At 36.1% G+C, this 20,041-nt stretch overlaps 3 protein-coding genes across 4 annotated transcripts; 1 reads left to right on the top strand and 2 right to left on the bottom strand.

The window, feature by feature from the left end:
- The first annotated feature begins 444 nt into the window (after positions 1 to 444).
- LOC6032535 lies at positions 445 to 2,008 on the top strand. The gene is made up of 2 exons (XM_001843064.2): positions 445 to 1,290; positions 1,351 to 2,008. Exons 1-2 carry the CDS (start codon positions 732 to 734, stop codon positions 1,866 to 1,868), a joined length of 1,077 nt encoding a protein of 358 aa, XP_001843116.2. The 5' UTR covers positions 445 to 731; the 3' UTR covers positions 1,869 to 2,008.
- A 6,166-nt stretch (positions 2,009 to 8,174) lies between these two features.
- On the bottom strand, positions 8,175 to 14,450 carry LOC6032534 (uridine 5'-monophosphate synthase). The gene is made up of 2 exons (XM_001843063.2): positions 13,778 to 14,450; positions 8,175 to 9,422 (listed from the first exon to the last, which is right to left on the bottom strand). Exons 1-2 carry the CDS (start codon positions 14,199 to 14,201, stop codon positions 8,383 to 8,385), a joined length of 1,464 nt encoding a protein of 487 aa, XP_001843115.2. The 5' UTR covers positions 14,202 to 14,450; the 3' UTR covers positions 8,175 to 8,382.
- Positions 14,451 to 17,952: 3,502 nt separating this feature from the next.
- On the bottom strand, positions 17,953 to 18,900 carry LOC6032533 (rRNA methyltransferase 2, mitochondrial). Of its 2 annotated transcripts, XM_038262423.1 has the most exons (3): positions 18,822 to 18,900; positions 18,637 to 18,744; positions 17,953 to 18,579 (listed from the first exon to the last, which is right to left on the bottom strand). In XM_038262423.1, the coding sequence occupies exons 2-3, from the start codon at positions 18,648 to 18,650 to the stop codon at positions 18,009 to 18,011; spliced, it is 585 nt and encodes a 194-aa protein (XP_038118351.1). In that variant the 5' UTR covers positions 18,651 to 18,744; positions 18,822 to 18,900; the 3' UTR covers positions 17,953 to 18,008. The 2 variants fall into 2 exon arrangements, with proteins under 2 accessions (XP_038118351.1, XP_001843114.2); XM_001843062.2 differs by having other exon boundaries at positions 18,637 to 18,895.
- Between the last annotated feature and the right edge of the window lie 1,141 nt (positions 18,901 to 20,041).

The raw sequence follows: 20,041 nt of genomic DNA on the forward strand, positions 1-20,041 counted from the left end.
CAACTGTCAAAGTTTGATTTTTTAAAATTCTTTTCGATAAAAAAAATTGCCGTTAATTGATTAACAAAAACAATATCCTTTAAAAGTTTTTCAAACTGCCGATATTTTTCAATTATTTGAGTTACAATAATTATCAATCAAAATAATTTATGAAAATTATTAAAAAAAAAGTTCGCAATTTGCAAGAAATTTCGTTCATTCGTCTGCTCCCTCGAAGCATGGAGGTTGATATTCACCACAAGCCGACACGTGTGGTGTTCCCTCCTCAAACTTGTCGCGAGCAAACACATTCACACTCAACTCGGTCCGCACGCACGCACGTGTTGTACGCGTACAACGTTTGTTTAACACAAACTTGCGTGCAAACGGTGCAGTGTTGGTATTTCTTCCGCCCTCTACCAAGTGTGTCTGTGTATTGGTGTGTTGTGTTCGAGTTGAATGCTTTGATGGCTTTATTATTTTACCTTCATTCACAACGTCACTTTTGACAACTTTCTTGCAAGATTAGTTTGATTTTGGGGTGAATAGTTTAGTATTGTTTTGAAAACTTGAGTGAAAAGCGCAGGGGATTGCTTGGATTTGGCTTTGATTGCAATAATTACGCGCCAAATTGACTTTCAAGTTGATATCGGTGGATGCAAGCTGGCGGCGTACAAAAATTGCATTCTCCATTTTGTTTGCAAGCAAGCCACTTCTAGGGAAATCCGGGAGTCGTGTGCAAGTGAATTTTCATGAAAACGGGTTCTTTGTTGCAACTGTCGATAGAACCGTACGACCGCGAGTCTGCGAGCAACCGAGCCACCGGAAGTGCCAAGATGAGTTCGATCGACTGGAAGCGGGGTGCGACGGAAGTACTGCTGAAGCTGTACAAAGAGCATCCTATCCTGTACAACATGAGACATCCCAAGTACTACAACAAGGGCGAACGCCAGATGGCGCTGAACACGATCATCGACCTGCTGGAAGATCACCGGCCCGGCACGACCACCAACGACATCCTGAAGAAGATCCAAACCATGCGAACCCAGTTTGGCCAGGAGTACGGGAAGGTTCGGCGGGCACAGGAAAAGGGTGGCCAGTACGTACCAACGGTTTGGTGGTACACCTATCTGTCCTTCCTGCGACAGCACATCCGGCCACGGAACGGAGCAGCGGAAATTGTCGAAGACGACGACAACAGCTACCAGCAGGCCGAGGAAGAGTACGAGACTTACGAGGCCGAGGTGTACGAGGACGATAACGACGACTCGGAGATTGTGTACGAGATTCAGAGTGCCCAACCGGGCAAAGGTAAGGAGTCCCACTCGTAGTCCTGTTCAAGACTAATTCAACCCATTCTATAACCTGTAGACACCAAGGAGGATCTGCTCGGCAAAACCAAAATGGTCCGCAAAAGCCACAACGTGTCCGCCTCGATGACCCACAACGGGCCCAAGGAGGAAATTATCTTCGAAATCACCGACGCCAACACGGTCGTCGCGAAGCGCAAACACGAGGTCATCAGCGCCGCCGACCTGGCTGCCGCCACCCCAGTCAAGATCATCCGCACCGATGTAATCGCCGCGCCACATCCGCAAACTCAAACCCCCGCCGCACCCACCAGCCTTCCCAAGCACGAACCCGTCGGAACGCCAGCAACGACGCCCGCCAACACCTCCGTCGAACAAGTTGAACCGATCTCAGTCGAGTCGGACCGGGCCCGCAGCTTGGGCAACTTTGTGGCGGCCCAGATCAACGGCATCAAGGACGACTATCTGTTCTACTCGACCCAGATGGACGTGCTGAACGTGATCAACAAGGCGCTGCTCAAGCAGCTGCACATGGACAAGGAGGAGAAGGCGGGCCGGAAGGCGTCCGCGGTGGAGTGAAGGAAGCAGACGCTTTTGTTTTAGATTAGTTGACCACCTTTCATTGAAGTGTAAGAAATGAATAGATTTGTAACGTTTATTGTAGAATTGTTTCAATAAATCTATTGATATTTTTGATAAGGGGATTCAATCTACATGCATGCATTTGTCTTTCAATCTTGAGATATCTTGAAATAGAAGTTTATGCACCAAGTTGCAAAAAGAGGTGAACCTCGTTAGATAAATGTACGACTCGTGCTGAAAAAATCAAGTTTTGCAACGAGTTCCTTACAACAGTTTTTGCAATTTTGAAAAACACCCATTGAGTGAAATTTTAAGTCAAATTTTCATGTATTTTGTCAATAAATCAAAAAAATGTTGAATAGTGTGTTGAAGTTTTGAAAAGTTCAACTTTTCAGCACCCAAGTTCAAGAATGACAGGAAAAAGTAAGTAGTTTCACGACGGAACTGCAAAACAGATTTTTTTCAATAGACCGATTCTTCGACTTCTAATTTCCAAAATACAAACACATCCGAACATATCTAGAGTATGAGCACAACGCAAAATCACTCATGGACTCTCACTCCCTCTATCATTCGCTCAGAGCCCGTTCGTTAGAATCTACTGAAATTTCGATCGCTTGGCCCATGACTGCATTCAAATGATTGCTGTCACCACATTTACCCGAGTTCCGAGAAAAACGCGTTTTATTGTTTGACCCTGAATAAACAAAAAACTAGAGCACGCAATGTAAACAATAACAAACACATTTGTTTTGGTTTACCATTCTGTGCATTGTCCTGAAGTTTGGTTGATTTCCGTTGCTGGAGTTAAAATTGCAAATGTTTACGTACTTGTGTCAAACGCTTACTGACCTGAAATCCCTACCTACTAACACCATTTCAGGTTCTTGGCGCTTGTGGGGTGTAAGCACAGCGTAAAGCAGCTGTCCTAGTAGCAACAAGCGTTACTAACATCCCTTTCGCTTCACTAGGAGACGTTAATTTTAGCGGATTGCAGACTTGCCTTGAAATCGATAATTAGGAATAGAACCAATTCCACCTGAACCAGATTCTCACCACCACGCCGCTCCAATCTCCACCGCCCACCAGGCCCACTTGGAAAGTGATTTGGAAGACGGAAAGTGTTGATGCTCAACTTTTTTAAGGGGACAAGGGAAAATCTCCACGGTATCCACAAGTAAGTTTCTATAAAGGAGGTATAAGGGCATCTCCACCGCAGGGACCTAATTGCGTTGCAAAGCTAATTTGGCACCCGCGTCAAGCCCACCGCGGTACTTGTGCGAGAGCTAATTTAGGTTCGAGTTCATCCGTGTTCATCCGAATCTAAACAAAACTCAGGTTAGCTCTGGGATCTACCGGGAGCAAATCGTCTGACGGATGGTTTTTTCGAGCAAAACAATGTAATTAGGCCAATGTGAGTTTGTAAACAAAGAGTTTATCCTGCTCACGTCAGTAAATGTTTACATTAGGAGTGATGATTGATTTTTCGATTTCAATTCTTCGAGTTTGGAGATATTTTCCCTCCTGTGCTGCAAGTTTACGCATGAAAAATGACTTTTGGCCACCTTTTGGCAATCTGGGGTGATGCAGTTTAGTTTTTGAGGTCAGATTGGGGCTGTGTTTGATTAATTTTGGTCAACGCATTGTCGATCAACTGCTGGACATGCAAGAGACAAGTCATTTGTATTGAATAAAACGCAAAATTCAAGCAAAACATTTTAAATAAGCCAATACGGATTCGAAAACATGCAATCCTGATCTTAAATTCTTAAATTCCTAAATTCTTAAATTCTTAAATTCTTAAATTCTTAAATTCTTAAATTCTTAAATTCTTAAATTCCTAAATTCTTAAATTCTTAAATTCTTAAATTCTTAAATTCTTAAATTCTTAAATTCTTAAATTCTTAAATTCTTAAATTCTTAAATTCTTAAATTCTTAAATTCTTAAATTCTTAAATTCTTAAATTCTTAAATTCTTAAATTCTTAAATTTTAAATTCTTAAATTCTTAAATTTAAATTCTTAAATTTAAATTCTTAAATTCTTAAATTTAAATTCTTAAATTTAAATTCTTAAATTCTTAAATTCTTAAATTCTTAAATTTTAAATTCTTAAATTCTTAAATTTTAAATTCTTAAATTTAAATTCTTAAATTCTTAAATTCTTAAATTCTTAAATTTAAATTCTTAAATTCTTAAATTTAAATTTAAATTCTTAAATTCTTAAATTCTTAAATTCTTAAATTCTTAAATTCTTAAATTCTTAAATTCTTAAATTCTTAAATTCTTAAATTCTTAAATTTTAAATTTAAATTTAAATTCTTAAATTTAAATTCTTAAATTCTTAAATTCTTAAATTTAAATTCTTAAATTCTTAAATTCTTAAATTTAAATTCTTAAATTTAAATTCTTAAATTCTTAAATTCTTAAATTCTTAAATTTTAAATTCTTAAATTCTTAAATTCTTAAATTCTTAAATTCTTAAATTCTTAAATTTTAAATTCTTAAATTCTTAAATTCTTAAATTCTTAAATTCTTAAATTCTTAAATTCTTAAATTCTTAAATTTAAATTCTTAAATTCTTAAATTCTTAAATTCTTAAATTTAAATTCTTAAATTTTAAATTTAAATTCTTAAATTCTTAAATTCTTAAATTCTTAAATTTAAATTCTTAAATTCTTAAATTCTTAAATTTAAATTCTTAAATTCTAAATTCTTAAATTTTAAATTCTTAAATTCTTAAATTTTAAATTCTTAAATTTTAAATTTAAATTCTTAAATTTAAATTCTTAAATTCTTAAATTCTTAAATTTAAATTCTTAAATTCTTAAATTTTAAATTCTTAAATTCTTAAATTTAAATTTAAATTCTTAAATTCTTAAATTCTTAAATTCTTAAATTTTAAATTTTAAATTTAAATTCTTAAATTCTTAAATTCTTAAATTCTTAAATTTAAATTTAAATTTAAATTTTAAATTCTTAAATTTTAAATTCTTAAATTCTTAAATTTAAATTCTTAAATTCTTAAATTCTTAAATTCTTAAATTCTTAAATTTTAAATTCTTAAATTCTTAAATTCTTAAATTTAAATTCTTAAATTTTAAATTCTTAAATTCTTAAATTTTAAATTTAAATTCTTAAATTCTTAAATTCTTAAATTTAAATTTAAATTCTTAAATTCTTAAATTCTTAAATTCTTAAATTTTAAATTTAAATTCTTAAATTCTTAAATTTTAAATTCTTAAATTTAAATTCTTAAATTCTTAAATTTAAATTTTAAATTCTTAAATTTAAATTTTAAATTCTTAAATTTTAAATTCTTAAATTTAAATTTTAAATTTAAATTCTTAAATTTAAATTCTTAAATTTTAAATTCTTAAATTTAAATTCTTAAATTTTAAATTTTAAATTCTTAAATTCTTAAATTCTTAAATTTAAATTCTTAAATTTTAAATTCTTAAATTCTTAAATTTAAATTCTTAAATTCTTAAATTCTTAAATTTAAATTCTTAAATTCTTAAATTTTAAATTTTAAATTTAAATTTAAATTCTTAAATTCTTAAATTCTTAAATTCTTAAATTTTAAATTTAAATTCTTAAATTTTAAATTTAAATTCTTAAATTTAAATTTAAATTCTTAAATTTAAATTCTTAAATTTAAATTCTTAAATTCTTAAATTCTTAAATTTTAAATTTTAAATTCTTAAATTCTTAAATTCTTAAATTTAAATTCTTAAATTCTTAAATTCTTAAATTTAAATTTAAATTTAAATTCTTAAATTTTAAATTCTTAAATTTTAAATTCTTAAATTCTTAAATTCTTAAATTCTTAAATTCTTAAATTCTTAAATTCTTAAATTCTTAAATTCTTAAATTCTTAAATTCTTAAATTCTTAAATTCTTAAATTCTTAAATTCTTAGATTCTTAGATTCTCAGATTCTTAGATTCTTATATTCTTAAATTCTTAAATTCTTAGATTCTTAGATTCTTAGATTCTTAGATTCTTAGATTCTTAGATTCTTAGCTTCTTAAATTATTAAATTCTGTATTTTTGACAAAAATAGTGTTTTTTTCGTAAATTTTTATTTTCGAATTTCTAAATTTCAGAGTTTTAAGCTTTTGGAATTTCGACTTGTAATTTCTGGTGTTTTTTAAATAAATTGTTGAGCTTTTGAATTTATAAATACTTTAATATTAAAATGATTATTCAATTCTGCATATTTTTAATTTTGAATTTCCAAATTTAAGATTTTTTTTATTGAGTTTTTCAGTCAGAAAATAGATATTTGTATGATAATTGTCAAGTTTTTTTTTCGCTCTGGTTTACTTCATTTCGATCCCGTCCGTGTGGATCAATTAGACAGCGCACTGGACTCACAATCTAGAGGTTGCTGGTTGGTACTAGCAATAGTGGCCGACATGTCTGCCGACAGCTATAAAGACAACTTCTTTTTTTACTCTATTTCGACCATAAAACTATATCTGTCCTTTTAATTTCAAAATTCTGCATTTTGAGATTCGGCGGGGATTTTCAATATTATTATATCGTATACAAGATTATCAATACGTTTGTGATTTTCAGTCGCATTCAAAAAGGAAAATTCAAATTTTTCGATTCATATTGCAAACAAGCACCGTGCGAAGAAACGTCAAACGCCACTTTTCGTTTTTGTTACTTTTTAGAGCTTTTTAGTTGCGTACCGCTTAAGAAAAATCTTTTCGTTGCCCTTTCCCTGACCATTTTTTTATATGGAGTTTTGCGTTCCTTCCAATCTGCGTATCAGCCTTTACGGTACTACTATTCAAAATATTTTTAAATCAAATGAAAAAAAAAATAATAATAAATGTATTCGTATTTTTAGTTTACTCCCTACCCTATATTTAAATTTTAATAAATAATTTAAAAATGTTCAAATCGGTTAAGTTATTTTATAAATTTTCAACATCCATGTTTAATTTTTTTGTGATGGTTTGCTTATATTAAACATAGGTGGCTGATTATTTTTATTTAAAAAATACCAAATTAAATATAAATTCCAAAATTTTTCAATTTAATGAAGTCGTTTTAAACCAAATAACTCATTTCTTTAATATTTATTAAAATTTGATAGTCAAAATAAATGCATCTTCAACCAAAACGAATACAAATAATTCTAAAAATCGCTGAAAAAATTAGCCACCGGCAGCTTGGGGACTTCTCGAGCACCTATCTTGGCTACTCGACGGATCCCCGATGAACTTTTTCTTCGCTGAATGAACTCGAAGGCTAATTTAGCTTTAGCTTTGCTACCCGCGGTGCGAATGTTGGGGTGCAAACATGTCGGGAGCAAATCGGATGAACTCTTTTAAAAATTTGAAAATTATATTTTATAGATGTAAGCAAACAATTAGGACATATAATGCAACTGGAAGCATGTTCTATCATACTAGAACATAGTTTCATTGATTTTTGTCAACAAAACGGCTAAAATTGGAAAATGAATAAATTAGATCCCCACGGTGGGCTTGATTCAGTAGCCAAATTAGCTCCCAACGGTGCGGAAACGTGTATTAGCTACGGAGCAAAGCTAAAACTGGGGATCCAACCGATAGGTTTGCCACGCAATTAGATCTCTGCGGTGGAGATGCCCTAAGACTACGGCAAACAAACACACAAACTCGCACATTTTAACAGTTTGTCAGCGTTGTTTGTCCGCCGACATTTGTTTGCAGAAACGTCAGCTTGCATACATTTTATTTTGTTTGCGAATTTGGCAAACTGTCATACGCGATAAAGTGCGAGTTTTTAGCGAGGTAATTTGGGTAATTTAGATTCAATTTCAGATGCGTCTGCAATCTTGCAAGCAATCTTGTTTAGTTCTGAAATTCAACTTGCATTAAACTTGTATTCTAATCCGATTCCTGGATTCAACTATATAAGCCAATAAAGTCCTCATCGAGCTACCAATGCTCCACGGTAAAGTGGAAAGCATTTTGCTTGCCAATCTAAAGGACAGGGGATCGTGAACCCCACCATGTATTTCATTAATTCCAAATTCAATGAGTCCAGATCGAGGACCAGATCTTTCCCGTTAAGGGGTAGATGGGAATCGAACTTAAAATCGAGATCTACAAACTGACATGGCGGGCGCCGTTGGTGTTGACAGGATATTGCGGTTCTGTTCAGCAACGTAGGGGCAACCTTGGGTGGTCTCTCATGCTCATGCTCAAATACCGTAAATAACAAAAAAAAAATGGACATTTTCCGCTGCAGGTCGGTTGTTTTGAGTGTGTTGTGTGACTTTGAAAAAAAGAAAACACTTAGTTTTGTGTTTAGATAATCCAATTATTTATTTTTGATTGCCACTTATGGTTAATATATGTAACTTTTAGTCTAAAAAAAAAGGCGATTGGGGAATGATTTCAACGTGTTTTCTCTCAGATTCAGGTCGCTACTTTTCTACAATCAGATTCACATCGATATTGGTTGGTAATACTCTTGTCGCTAAAGGCAAAACTTTCTTCTTCTTCCATCACTCACTCACGCCAACTCGCTCGCAGTACGCCGCCCACAACCTGTCCCGGTACGTCTTGGCCGCGTCCTCCTGGTTCTTGGCGTTCAAAATGCCTCGGCCCACCACGCAAATGTCCGCTCCCTTCTCCTTGACCACGTGCTCGGGGCTGTCGTACTTTTGACCAAGAGCGTCAACGCCCTCCTCAATTTTAACGCCCGGCGTTAGCTGAAGTAGTCCCGGCGAAGCCACCAGATCCGCGCTCTGGCACACGATTCCGGCCACAAAATCACCCTCCATCTCGGTGGCGATCTTCATCGTGGCCGCGCTGTACTGCGCCGTGGCTAGGTTGCCCTGGGAGCTCATCTCCGCCAGCAGAAAGACTCCGCGCTGTTGCGTCGGATCGTTTAGGACCGACTTGAGTCCCATAAGGATGCCCTGGCCGGGCAGCGAGTGAACGGTTACGAGATCGGCCCAGCTGGAAATTTTGAACGCACCGCCGGCGTACTGCTGCGCTACGGTGTTCCCGATGTCGGCAAACTTGCGATCCTCCATGATCATAAAGTTGTGCTTCTTCGCCAGCGATTGCAGCGACTTGACAAAGTTCTCGCTGAAATCCTCAACGATGTCCACGTGAGTCTTCAAAATGCAAATGTACGGCCCAACGCGCTCCACCAGGTTCAGAATCTCCTCCGAGCTCGTCAAATCCGCCGCCAAGCAGAGCGTGCTCTTCTTGCTCGCGATCAGCTTCATCAGCTCCTTCGTGATCGCGCACTTGGCCAAGTCGGCCCGAGCCTCGAACGACATCCCAACGCGGCTCAGCTCGTTCACCACCTTGGTGCCATTCTTCATGAACGACCCGTCGCTGCGAATCTGCGCCCCGGCGATGTACTTCGCCACCGATTGCACCGTCTTTTCCTCGATCCGACCAGCTTCGAGCAGCACGTTCAGCAGATAGGACAGCGTAAACAGCGAGTGCATCCGGACGCCACTTTCCTCCGTGTTCTGGACGCCGCCCTGCTCGCGATCCACCACCACGATGGCGTCCGTCACGACGAGACCTGAAAGCCGGAATACATCATTGAGTTATTTATGCAATTTTGTTGAACGGTGTTCAGTTCTAAAAAAAAGTGACGAGTAGGGGAAATATACCCATTTTAAGCCTAATAAGCGGTCGTGTTTGAATGATGCTGGATAATCTGGAATGTTCCTTGAAATTTACTAAAACCAAGTACACCAACGAGTAGAGCAACTTTTTGTGAACATTTCTGTTTATATTCACTTTTCTAAAAGTTATGCTATTCCTTTTACAAGCATTTAAAAAAAATATTTCCCAAATGCATTCTAATCAGTCGAGTGCATTGGTCACGCCCATTTTCCTATTTTTAGCTCATTTTTTTCTTTCAGCGCTCTTTTGGGTCTGCTTAGTGCTCCCAAAATTGATAAAATTTTATGGCAGCACTGGCTCACCCACAGGCGCTGGTGGTGGTGTTGGTGGCCACCCTTGGTTCTTTCTTTAGGTCTATTCCCGTACCTGCAGAATTGCAGAATTTCTGCAGCTTCTGCAGAATTCTGCAGCCAGCATAAGTCACTTTTTTGCAACACGTTCCCGTACTTTTCAGTTCGCTCTCTTCATCTCTCTCTTTTGCAGAAGTTCTGCAATGAGAGAAGCCGCACAACTTTTGCCTGGGTAGCGCATTCCAGTACCTTTTCTGCAATATTGTACACAGTTGAGTGGATTTACTCAAATTGGGTATTTTTTTTGTAAATATTAAAAAGTTTATTTCTTGAACTTATTGTTCTATGCAACTCAACATTTTATTTAAAAAATCAAACATGTACCATTGTTTAAGTAACTAGAAATTAATTATGCTTTGATAGAAATTATACATGAGAGTTGCAGGTACGTTTAACTAATATAATTGAAAAGTGACAAGCATAAACCTTTAATAGTTAAAAAAAATCTAAGAAATTATAATTACAAGAATAAGTAAAATTTAAAAATGTTGTAAATCCAAAATTTCGAATCTCTTAATCTTCTAAATTGGAGTTTTGTAATACCTCCTTGATGACTCCTTCGTTCGACAAAATTACATCAAATTGGTAGCACCGATTTAGGTATAATTTATTATTTTTTAGCCAATTAAATTTACCTATTATGTTAACACATACAGCCTGTTCTAGAGTCTGTTAAAAAACAATTGAAGATTAAAAATTAACACTAAAAAAATAATAATCGTTCTCAATTAAACCAGGCATTTAAAAAAACTACCCCAAAATCCATCAATTCAAAATATACAAATGTCCCTTCAAAAATACTACTTCAATTTAGTAATAATAAGGCATCAAATTTACTACAACTCATAATATAATGCTTGATTTCACTCAACTTGCAAATTTTATGTAAGCGTGTACTCAATATCCACCACACCAACTTGCAGATACTTTTCAGCACGAAAGAGAAGAGAGAGCTTGCAGAAAAGTACGGGAACGGTTTTGCTGCAACTTCTGTCTCTCTCATTGCAGAAGTTCTGCCTGAGAGAAAAGTTACTTTTGTTGCAGAAAAGTACGGGAACGCTCTGCTGCCGATTTCGTGCAGAATTGCAGAATACTGCAGTACGGGAATAGACCATTTGTCTTCGCTTCTCGCTCGGTTTTCTTCAGCCTTCGATTGGAATGGGTCGTCAAAATTCAAACGTCAAATGACTTGGCGCGTTTGTTTTTTTTGATGGCGCTTGCTAATTATTGACATGCTTCGGGATTATTTTTCAAGTGAGTGACTAGGTCTATTCCCGTACTGCAGAATTCTGCAATTCTGCACGAAATCGGCAGCAGAGCGTTCCCGTACTTTTCTGCAACATAAGTAACTTTTTTCCCAGGCAGAACTCCTGCAATGAGAGAGACAGAAGTTGCAGCAAAACCGTTCCCGTACTTTTCTGCAAGCTCTCTCTTCTCTTTCTTATTGAAAAGTGACTGCAAGTTGGTGTGATGGATGTTGAGTACACGCTTACATAAAGTTTGCAATTTGGGTAGAATCAAGCATTTTATTATTAGTTGTAATATTTTTTTTTGTTTTATTATTTCTAAATTGAATTAGTCTTTTGAAGAGACGTTTGTATATTTTGAATCGATGGATTTTTTGGGTAGTTAGTTTTTTTTATGTCTGGTTTTATTAAGAACGATTTTTTTTTGTGTTAACGATTTCATGCTTAGTTTATTAATGTAAATGATATAGCGATATTTTTTAGTGTTAAAATGATAACTTTTTGAATAGACTAAATATGTGTGTTTAAATAATAGGTAAATTTAATTGCCAAATAATAAATTGTACCTTTAACGGTGCTACCAATTTGTATTCTTATTTGAACCAAAAAATGTGATGTAATTTAGTCGAATTCTTGAATTTTAGGAAGTTTAAATTCTAAAATTCGGAAATTCTTAAATGCGCCATCTTGAATCACAAAAAGTACATTTTTTTGGAGTCGTTAGAAAATCAGGTTTAGAGGATTTAGAGATTGAACATTTTGACGAGTTCTTCGGAAAATAGAGTACGAACTGTATGTACAGAATTTTAAAATTTAACTTATTTTTGTTTTTTTTTAGTTTCTTTATTTTTTATTATTTTTTTAAAACTGTAACATTTGAATTTTTGGTGTTCTGAACTTTGAAATATTCAAACTCTTATTAAAAAAAAATAGAATTTTTAAGTTTGGGAATTTTGAAAATTAAGATTTTTTTGAAATTTTCAATGTTTAATTTTTAATTATTTGTATTTTTCAAGCTTTGAATTTCTGATTTATTGTTTTTTTTTCTGAATTAAATATTTGCATTTTTCAATTTTTCTAATATCTGATTTATTTTTTTCAAGTTTCTCAATTTGAAAATAGATTTTTATATTTTTAATCACAAATTTCTTAATTTTCATATTTCTAGATTAAATTTTCAAAACAACCTATCCCTCATGGGTTTCCTATGCAGATAGGGCCTTTTGAAAATTTAATCGAGATTTCTAAATTTATGAGTTTCAAAATTGTAGAGTTTGTGATTAATTTTTTTTGACAATTTCGTTGCGTCACCGTTGTTCTTCGATGTGAAATCCAATCATAATTTATTTATGTTATCTTTCAAACATTTTGCTATTAAAACATGTATTTATGGTCTATATAAATGTACCTTCTATATTAAACCTTTTTCTTTTTTAATTAAGTTTTTTAAACGTACCTGCCATTCTCATTTCTTAAATTGTTTACCTAATGTAAAAGTTTTAAGTTGTTTCTATTATAAAATGTCTACCTAAGCATTATTAATTTCATATTTAAATAAATGGTACATGCTTGATTTTTTAGATAAAATGTTGATTTGCATAAAAAATAAGTCCCCGTTCTAGAGGTAAACTTCTTTCAATTACAATTTTTGTCAATCCATTTTTTTAATTGTTTTGAAATAATTTAAAAAAAAACTTCAATACCGAATTTGAGTAAATCCACTCAACTGTGTACAATATTGCAGAAAAAGTACTGGAACGCGCTATCCAGGCAAAAGTTTTGCGGCTTCTCTCCTTGCAGAACTTCTGCAAAAGAGAGAGATGAAGAGAGCGAGCTGAAAAGTACGGGAACGTGCTGCAAAAAAGTGACTTATGCTGGCTGCAGAATTCTGCAAAAGCTGCAGAAATTCTGCAATTCTGCAAGTACGGGAATAGACCTACTAACTAATGTGCAAAAGAACAAGTTGCCGGTAGTTGGAAGCAATTTTATATCTTAAGCGCATTGAAAACGTTAGCGCAAGTGAAAAGATATTGATGGCGACGTTCGGCAGTTAACCTCTTATCTTGCGTGTGGATGTGTGTGCCACCAAAATGATGAGAAATGGTCTCACAAAATAGAAATTATGATCAAAAGTGCATTAAACTTGTTCTTTTTGGCCAGTAAATGGCATAAATTTGCGTGCTTACTTGGGGCGGTGCTGTTGTTGGTAAGTTTATATCCTAAATAGTATTTTTAGAGCATTAATCGAGCATCAAACTCTTCATATGCCGAAGATAGGTGTTTGATTAGAAAGGGTATATTTCCCCTAGTTGAAAAAATCATAACTGAGGCTATCGAACGAATTCCAGGAATCAATTTCAAAATAAGCATTTCAAAGTGCTTCGCTTTGACTTTTACTATCACCGATTCGGGCGAGTACTTTGCTACTATTCCCAACCGGCACGTCCATAAAATCTAATAAAGTCGCGGCACACCCAGCTACTACATCTGATAACCGATTTAAGTTATGACTGTTTCAATCCACAACAAGAGATAGTGCAAATGCACAACTTCCACGTGCCTGTTCCGGCACTTATCTACTACTCTGGGATGGCCAATAAATCACCCCTCACGATAACGTCGACGCGACCCAACAATTCAATTAAACTCACCCTCGCCGCGCAGATCGTTGACCGTGTCCAGGATGCTCGACCCGGACGTGACGACGTCCTCGATGATGAGGCACTTGTCGCCGGCGTTGAACTTGCCCTCGATCAGCTTCTTCGTGCCGTACGTCTTGGCCTCCTTCCGGCGGATCAGCATCGGTTTGTCCGCCTTGATCGAGATCAGCGTCGCGATCGGCAGGGCCGTGTACGGCACGCCGCACAGGTGCACGCCCATGTCGACGCGAATCTGCCGGATGTACTCGGTCAGCAGCTCCGACAGAGTGTTCATCACGTCCGGATAGCTCACGATGACGCGCAGGTCAAAGTACACCGGCGAGTTGATGCCGACCTTCATCTTGAAGTCGCCGAACTTGAACGCGTTGATCTCGAACAGCCGCAGGCCCAGTTCCTTCAGCTTGGTCTGGTCCATGGTTCTCGCGTAGCAGACTCTCAGGCACGAAATTGCACGTGGTTTGGTCGTGGCCGGAACGAATTGAACCTTTTGCTTGTTGAAAAGCAACTCAACCTGTTGATTCCGCGGGATTGTCGCCGGGGACACTAACCACACTGTTGGAACACCTTCCAAAAGAACGGGCACTGTTTGACGTTCCCGAAATTCGACACTGACCTTTCCCGGTTGACGTTTTGCTTGGTAATAAATTCTTTGGGTTTTCGTGTCCACGCTACACGCGGTAGAACGCAGTAGGCAGATAGGGTGGTGGGAGATACTGTTGAACTGTCTTTTTTGGGTTGTTCTATTTCTCGCAGTTGGAGCAAACATGTGGCAAAGTACTGTAAAGTATGAATGTAGTGAAGAATTGAATTTTATTAGTGTTGATTGAGCTTGTTGTATGACGGATTTTTCACTTGTGTTGAAATTTGTTTGTATACCTACCTACTGCTACTCATACAACATAAACTTTTTCAAACAGCACAGTCAGCATTCACTAACTAGGAAGTCTATTTAGGGACCATCCATAAACCACGCGAACGATTCTAATCTAATCTAAACCCTATCGCAGCCATTCTTTTGAGGGCTTAACGGCTAGCATCCTCTTGTCATTATTAACAATTGCAGTGCCCCAATGCAATAAATTGCTTTGAAACATCACAAACGTTAAAGTGGCCAGGCCTACTGCGTAAAGTTTACCGCAAAGATGATTCGTTGAAGTGATTGAGTTTGAGCACGAATGTAAAAACAACAATACATTTCTGAATCACGCCAGAAACCACGTGAACTATTTTTGAAAATCTCAGTAGTTAGCATGGTAGCCTCTCACCCCAGTAAGGCCTGGGTTCAATCCCAGACGGACCCGGTGGCATTTTTCGAGACGAGATTTGCCTGATCACGCCTTCTATCGGATGGGGAAGTAAAACGTCGGTCCATTAGCGTAAAAGAGGTTTTGAGTGACTCACCACACATAACCTTTGGAAGCCTAGAAATGAGCAGAAACTTGCAACAGAGACCACCAAAAATTAAAGTGGATTGTTTTGCTTTTTTTGTCACACTCTAAAAAATAACACTGCTAAGTTAGAAAAAGTATGAAATTTTAAAATGCAAGGTTTCGTTCTAAATTTAAAAAATGACCCCACCTCAAAACGGGCTTCGATTTAAAAAAATCGCCAAAAATCCATTTTTTAACCAATTTTTGATCTTTAAAAAGCATTGAAATGAAGAACTCTTAAAATTTAAGAAAATTGCAGGGTTGTAAGTGTGACTTGTTTTATGTGACTTTGTCAATATTTTCAAAAATGTCATTATTTGGGAGGTCAATTTTGGCAATGCTTTTCACTAATATTTTCTTTATTATATGTAAAAATAAGTATGCAGTAATTTTTGTAACGTCCCAGACTACTGAGCATTTTTAAACTATTCAAATGATTTCATTCTAGAGTAAAAAATGTGAAAAACATGCAAAAAAATTAAAAGTGGCTGTAAAAACATGAAAAAACTAAGTAGACAAAAGTTAATGATAGGAGGTGGAAGTATTAGCCTAATACTATCAGAAAAAATATAATCTAAACAAGTTACACTTAAACCCCGATGGTTTCACACCAACTGTTGTCAAACGAACAGGGTCACTTTTTAGTTTGACACCCCTTTTACACGGAATTCACACACACTAACAAACGTTTGTTTCTATAGTGTGCGTGAGCGCCGTGTAAAAAGTAACAGTTCGTCACTTTTTGGTTTGACTTTGACCAACCAACGGGGTACAAACTAAAAAAGTGTCAAACGAAAAAGTGACCAACCACCGGAGGGTTAAGTGTAAATGCAAATATAAATACTAAAAATTAAACAAGAAAAACATAAAACAAAAGAAGTAAAGTTTTTCGTAGAACAAAAGTTGCTCAAAATAACCTTCTGAATACGGGAAAAATACAAATTTTCGAAAAAAAAATGGGTAGTAGAGGGTTAATGGTCGTAGCCTTGTTCAACTTAACATTAAAAAGTGTACATTAGGGTGCCCAGAAAAAATGACCGTCTGCTCCACAAGCGAAAAACGGCTTTATGGGTTATTTTAAGCATCTGTGCAAATTTTGAGTGAAATCGGTTGAGATTGACCCGTTGATAACCGAGCCTAAAATTGGTGAAAAAAAAGCTTTTCATACAAAAAATGACTTTTTTAAATAGCTAATAACAATTCAGGATCGAGTTTTACAGCTTTGGTATGTTCTACAAAGTTGTAGAGCATTAAATTTCCAATTAGAATCTGACTTTTGGGATTAATTTGATGAAAGAAGCGCATCGTGCAGACCAAACCTTAAGAAAATTGAGTTTTCCATAAATTTTTTTGTAAAAATGTTAGCCAATTTTGCTTATATTTGGCCCAGAGTCCTAAAATAGCCCAAGGAACAATATTCAGCATGTGGAGCGAGGTTTTGAGAAAAAAGTCCCATATTCTGAGCACCCTAGTGTACATCGATCTTATTCAGCAGAAAAATAAATAAGCCTCATTTGGCAATTCTCTCAGATTTCGGTCATTCGATTTTTTTCTGTATTTTTTAATCCGGCTGAAACTTTTTTGGTGCCTTCGGTATGCTCAAAGAAGCCAGTTTGCATCATTAGTTTGTCCATATAATTCTCCATACACATTTGGCAGCTGTCCATACAAAAATGATGTATGAAAATTAAAAAATCTGTATCTTTTGAAGGAATTTTTCGATCGATTTGGTGTCTTCGGCAAAGTTGTAGGTATGGATATGGACTACACTGAATAAAATGATACACGGTAAAACAAATTGGTGATTTTTTATTTCACTAAAACTTGATTTGCAAAAAAAAAACTATTTTTAATTTTTTTATTTTTTGATATGCTTTAGGGGACATTAAATGCCAACTTTCCAAAAATTTCCAGGTTGTGCAACAAATCTTTGACCGAGTTATGAATTTTTTAATCAGTTCTGATTTTTTTTCAAAAAAAAAAAAAAACGAAATATTGGGCAAAAATTTTTCAAATTCATTTCTCGATATAAAATAAAATTTGCAATCAAAAAGTACTTTAGAGCAATTTTCATAAAGTGCACCGTTTTCATGTTAAAGGCATTTTTAGGTAACTTTTTTGAAAATAGTCGCAATTTTTCATTTTTTTTAATTAGTGCACATGTTTGCCCACTTTTGTTAAGAATATTTTTTAAAAGCTGGGAAAATTCTCTATATTTTGCTTTTTTGAACTTTGTTGATACGACCCTTAGTTGCTGAGATATTGCCATGCAAAGGTATAAAAACAGGAAAATTGATGTTTTCTATGTCTCACCCAAACAACTCACCATTTTCTAACGTCGATATCTCAGCAACTATAGGTCCGATTTACAATGTTAAAATATGAAACATTCGTGAAATTTTCCGATCTTTCCGAAAACAATATTTAAAAATAAATAAATCAGGACTAACATTTCAAAAGGGCCAAATATTCAATATTACGCCAAATCTGTCAAAAGTTTTAGGCCCTAATTAGGTTTTACAGCGTGACGTCACGAGCGCACACGCACACACATTTTTACTGAGACACACGTGCAAAAAATGTAAACAGTGCAGCCGAACTGTCAAATTTCTAACCTAAAAATCGAGTCGGCGTAAATCCTAATAAGACCTATTGTAAACTAACTCGAGTTTTGTTCTTTCAACCTATAGTAGATTATGGATGCTTTCGGATCCCACAACGGAAAATAAAAAAAAATTCAAAAGACTAGTTTATGATTTTAACAACTTCTACAATTCCTTACCCCTACTGCTTCATCGCTCCACCCCAACAAACCCTCTCGCTAGCACAAAATTTTCCGCCGAATCCGCCCGACTAGCCCGGGGTTTTATCCGCTTCACCTGCTGGTAGTACCGCTGGATATTCTTCTCCAGCGCCGGAACCTCACCGTTATCCCAAACCTTCATCAGCAGCGACGCATTCGGCGAGGACATTAAAATCGCAAATCGCAACACCGAATAACAAAGCGTGATGATGTTCTCCTGGTCCAGCGACCGCACCCCGGTCGCATTCGGAGCCATATCCGAGAGCACGCAATCGATCCGTTTTTCGCCCAGCAGAGAGCGGATTATGTCCTGCGATTCCGTCCGGGTAAAATCCGTGTTTCCCAGCGTGGTGGCGTGCGCGATTGGGTAAATTTGCAACAGATCCACCCCGATGACGGTGCCTTTGGGTTTGCCGGGTGCCGCGCCATCGGCGTTTGACTGTTTAACGGCGATCTGGGACCAGGAGCCGGGGGCGGCACCACAGTCGATGACCGTAAAGCCGGGTTTGATGATGTTGTACTTTTGATCGATCTCCAGCAGCTTGAACGCACTGCGGCATCTGATTAGGCAAAAAGGTTTTAATTGATCTGAAAAATTTGAAACTTTCAAAAATTACCTGTAATTTGCCATTTTGGCCCGTTCCACGAAGGGATCGTTGAGCTGCCGGGTGAGCCATTCTTGAGAACTTTTCTTCTTGCCCTTGAGATTGGTAGGAACAACTTTGCTAAATGAAACAATTGAAGTGTGGAATCTGCGGACGAACATTTTTCTTGCTTTTTATAAATTATCTGATTTGCTTACTTAAAACTTCAATTTAATTCAAATTTCTGCTGAAATTAGAACGTAACGTTCAGCTCACACCGAAAATGTCTTTATTTACTTTGAACCGTCAAATGACGTTTATGGATTTCAATATCAATCACATACACGGTGACAACCGACTAATCAACATGCATATTAATAAAACATGATTCGCTGAAAAATTAGCATTACACATTGTTCAATTTACTTTTACACATTAAGGGGAACCGCATAAGTTTCCATCGTGCACCTAATGTTAGCACATTGAAGGAGATTACAGATTTTAAAAAGCGTGATAAGCCCATATCAAGCAATAAATATCTTAATTAGCAGTGAGCAAGTTTGTATAGAAAATTTTGCAAAACAGACCGGCCCGTGGCTTAATGGCTACGGCTCCCTCCTCATAAGCGGAAGGTTCCGGGTTCAATTCCCGACCGGTCTCCTTGAAATTATTCGAACTTTGAATATAATCAAAAAACGAATGGAATCAGGTGGGATTCGAACTCACACCTTAGGATTGGTAGTCAGATGCTCTAACTACTCAGCCACCGAGGGGTTGACACCCCTTGAGTGAATTAATCTGTAGTAGTGAAATAATGTCACAAGGTCATTTACTACACGGTCAGCTGGATATACTCAAAATCAAGTTCGATTCACTCATTTTGGACCATGCGTGGAGGAATTCATTTATGAGTTTAATGCTGAAACTCATAAATGAGTTTAGCGCTCGAACTGCCGAATGAGTAGTTTGGCTGGACCGCGATTTTCGGCTGTTTCAATGAAAATTACCTTGAAATTTTTGAAATTTGTGAATGTTACTACTAAATTAAGTGATTGTTTAGTTAAATAAATCATTTTAGTACTCGAGCAACCCAGAAATGCTGGTTATAATTTATTTATTTCATATTCAATATATTTAAAACGCTTGCACAGGTTTTTCTTCGAGATGGCCTTCGGTGCTTATCTTTCGGTAACGGAATGCAAATCAGCTCATCTAGCTGACCTAGATGTAGGATGGCGGGATCGGTTGGTAGAACCTATGATGGCGACCATTAGCTCAGCGCTGGTCGGAAAACAGCACCAGGACGCAATGTCACCGGGCGCCAGCATCCGCTCGTCAAACTCAGTCAGGAGCCCCGTGATGAGGATATTGCAGTTCGGGCGACGTTACCTCCGTTCTTTTGATCAACCCGAAAACGGAACCAGTGGTCCCGGCAAGC

This window comes from Culex quinquefasciatus, chromosome 3 (assembly GCF_015732765.1).
Source record: "Culex quinquefasciatus strain JHB chromosome 3, VPISU_Cqui_1.0_pri_paternal, whole genome shotgun sequence".
Lineage (NCBI taxonomy): Eukaryota > Metazoa > Arthropoda > Insecta > Diptera > Culicidae > Culex > Culex quinquefasciatus.

Coding starts and splice junctions, on each gene's coding strand:
- LOC6032534 (XM_001843063.2), bottom strand. CDS start 14,201: ATGGACCAGACCAAGCTGAAGGAACTGGGCCTGCGGCTGTTCGAGATC. Junction 9,423..13,777: donor CAACGATCTGCGCGGCGAGG/GTGAGTTTAATT, acceptor TCCGGCTTTCAG/GTCTCGTCGTGACGGACGCC.
- LOC6032533 (XM_001843062.2), bottom strand. CDS start 18,785: ATGTTCGTCCGCAGATTCCACACTTCAATTGTTTCATTTAGCAAAGTT. Junction 18,580..18,636: donor GCCAAAATGGCAAATTACAG/GTAATTTTTGAA, acceptor TTGCCTAATCAG/ATGCCGCAGTGCGTTCAAGC.
- LOC6032535 (XM_001843064.2), top strand. CDS start 732: ATGAAAACGGGTTCTTTGTTGCAACTGTCGATAGAACCGTACGACCGC. Junction 1,291..1,350: donor GAGTGCCCAACCGGGCAAAG/GTAAGGAGTCCC, acceptor TATAACCTGTAG/ACACCAAGGAGGATCTGCTC.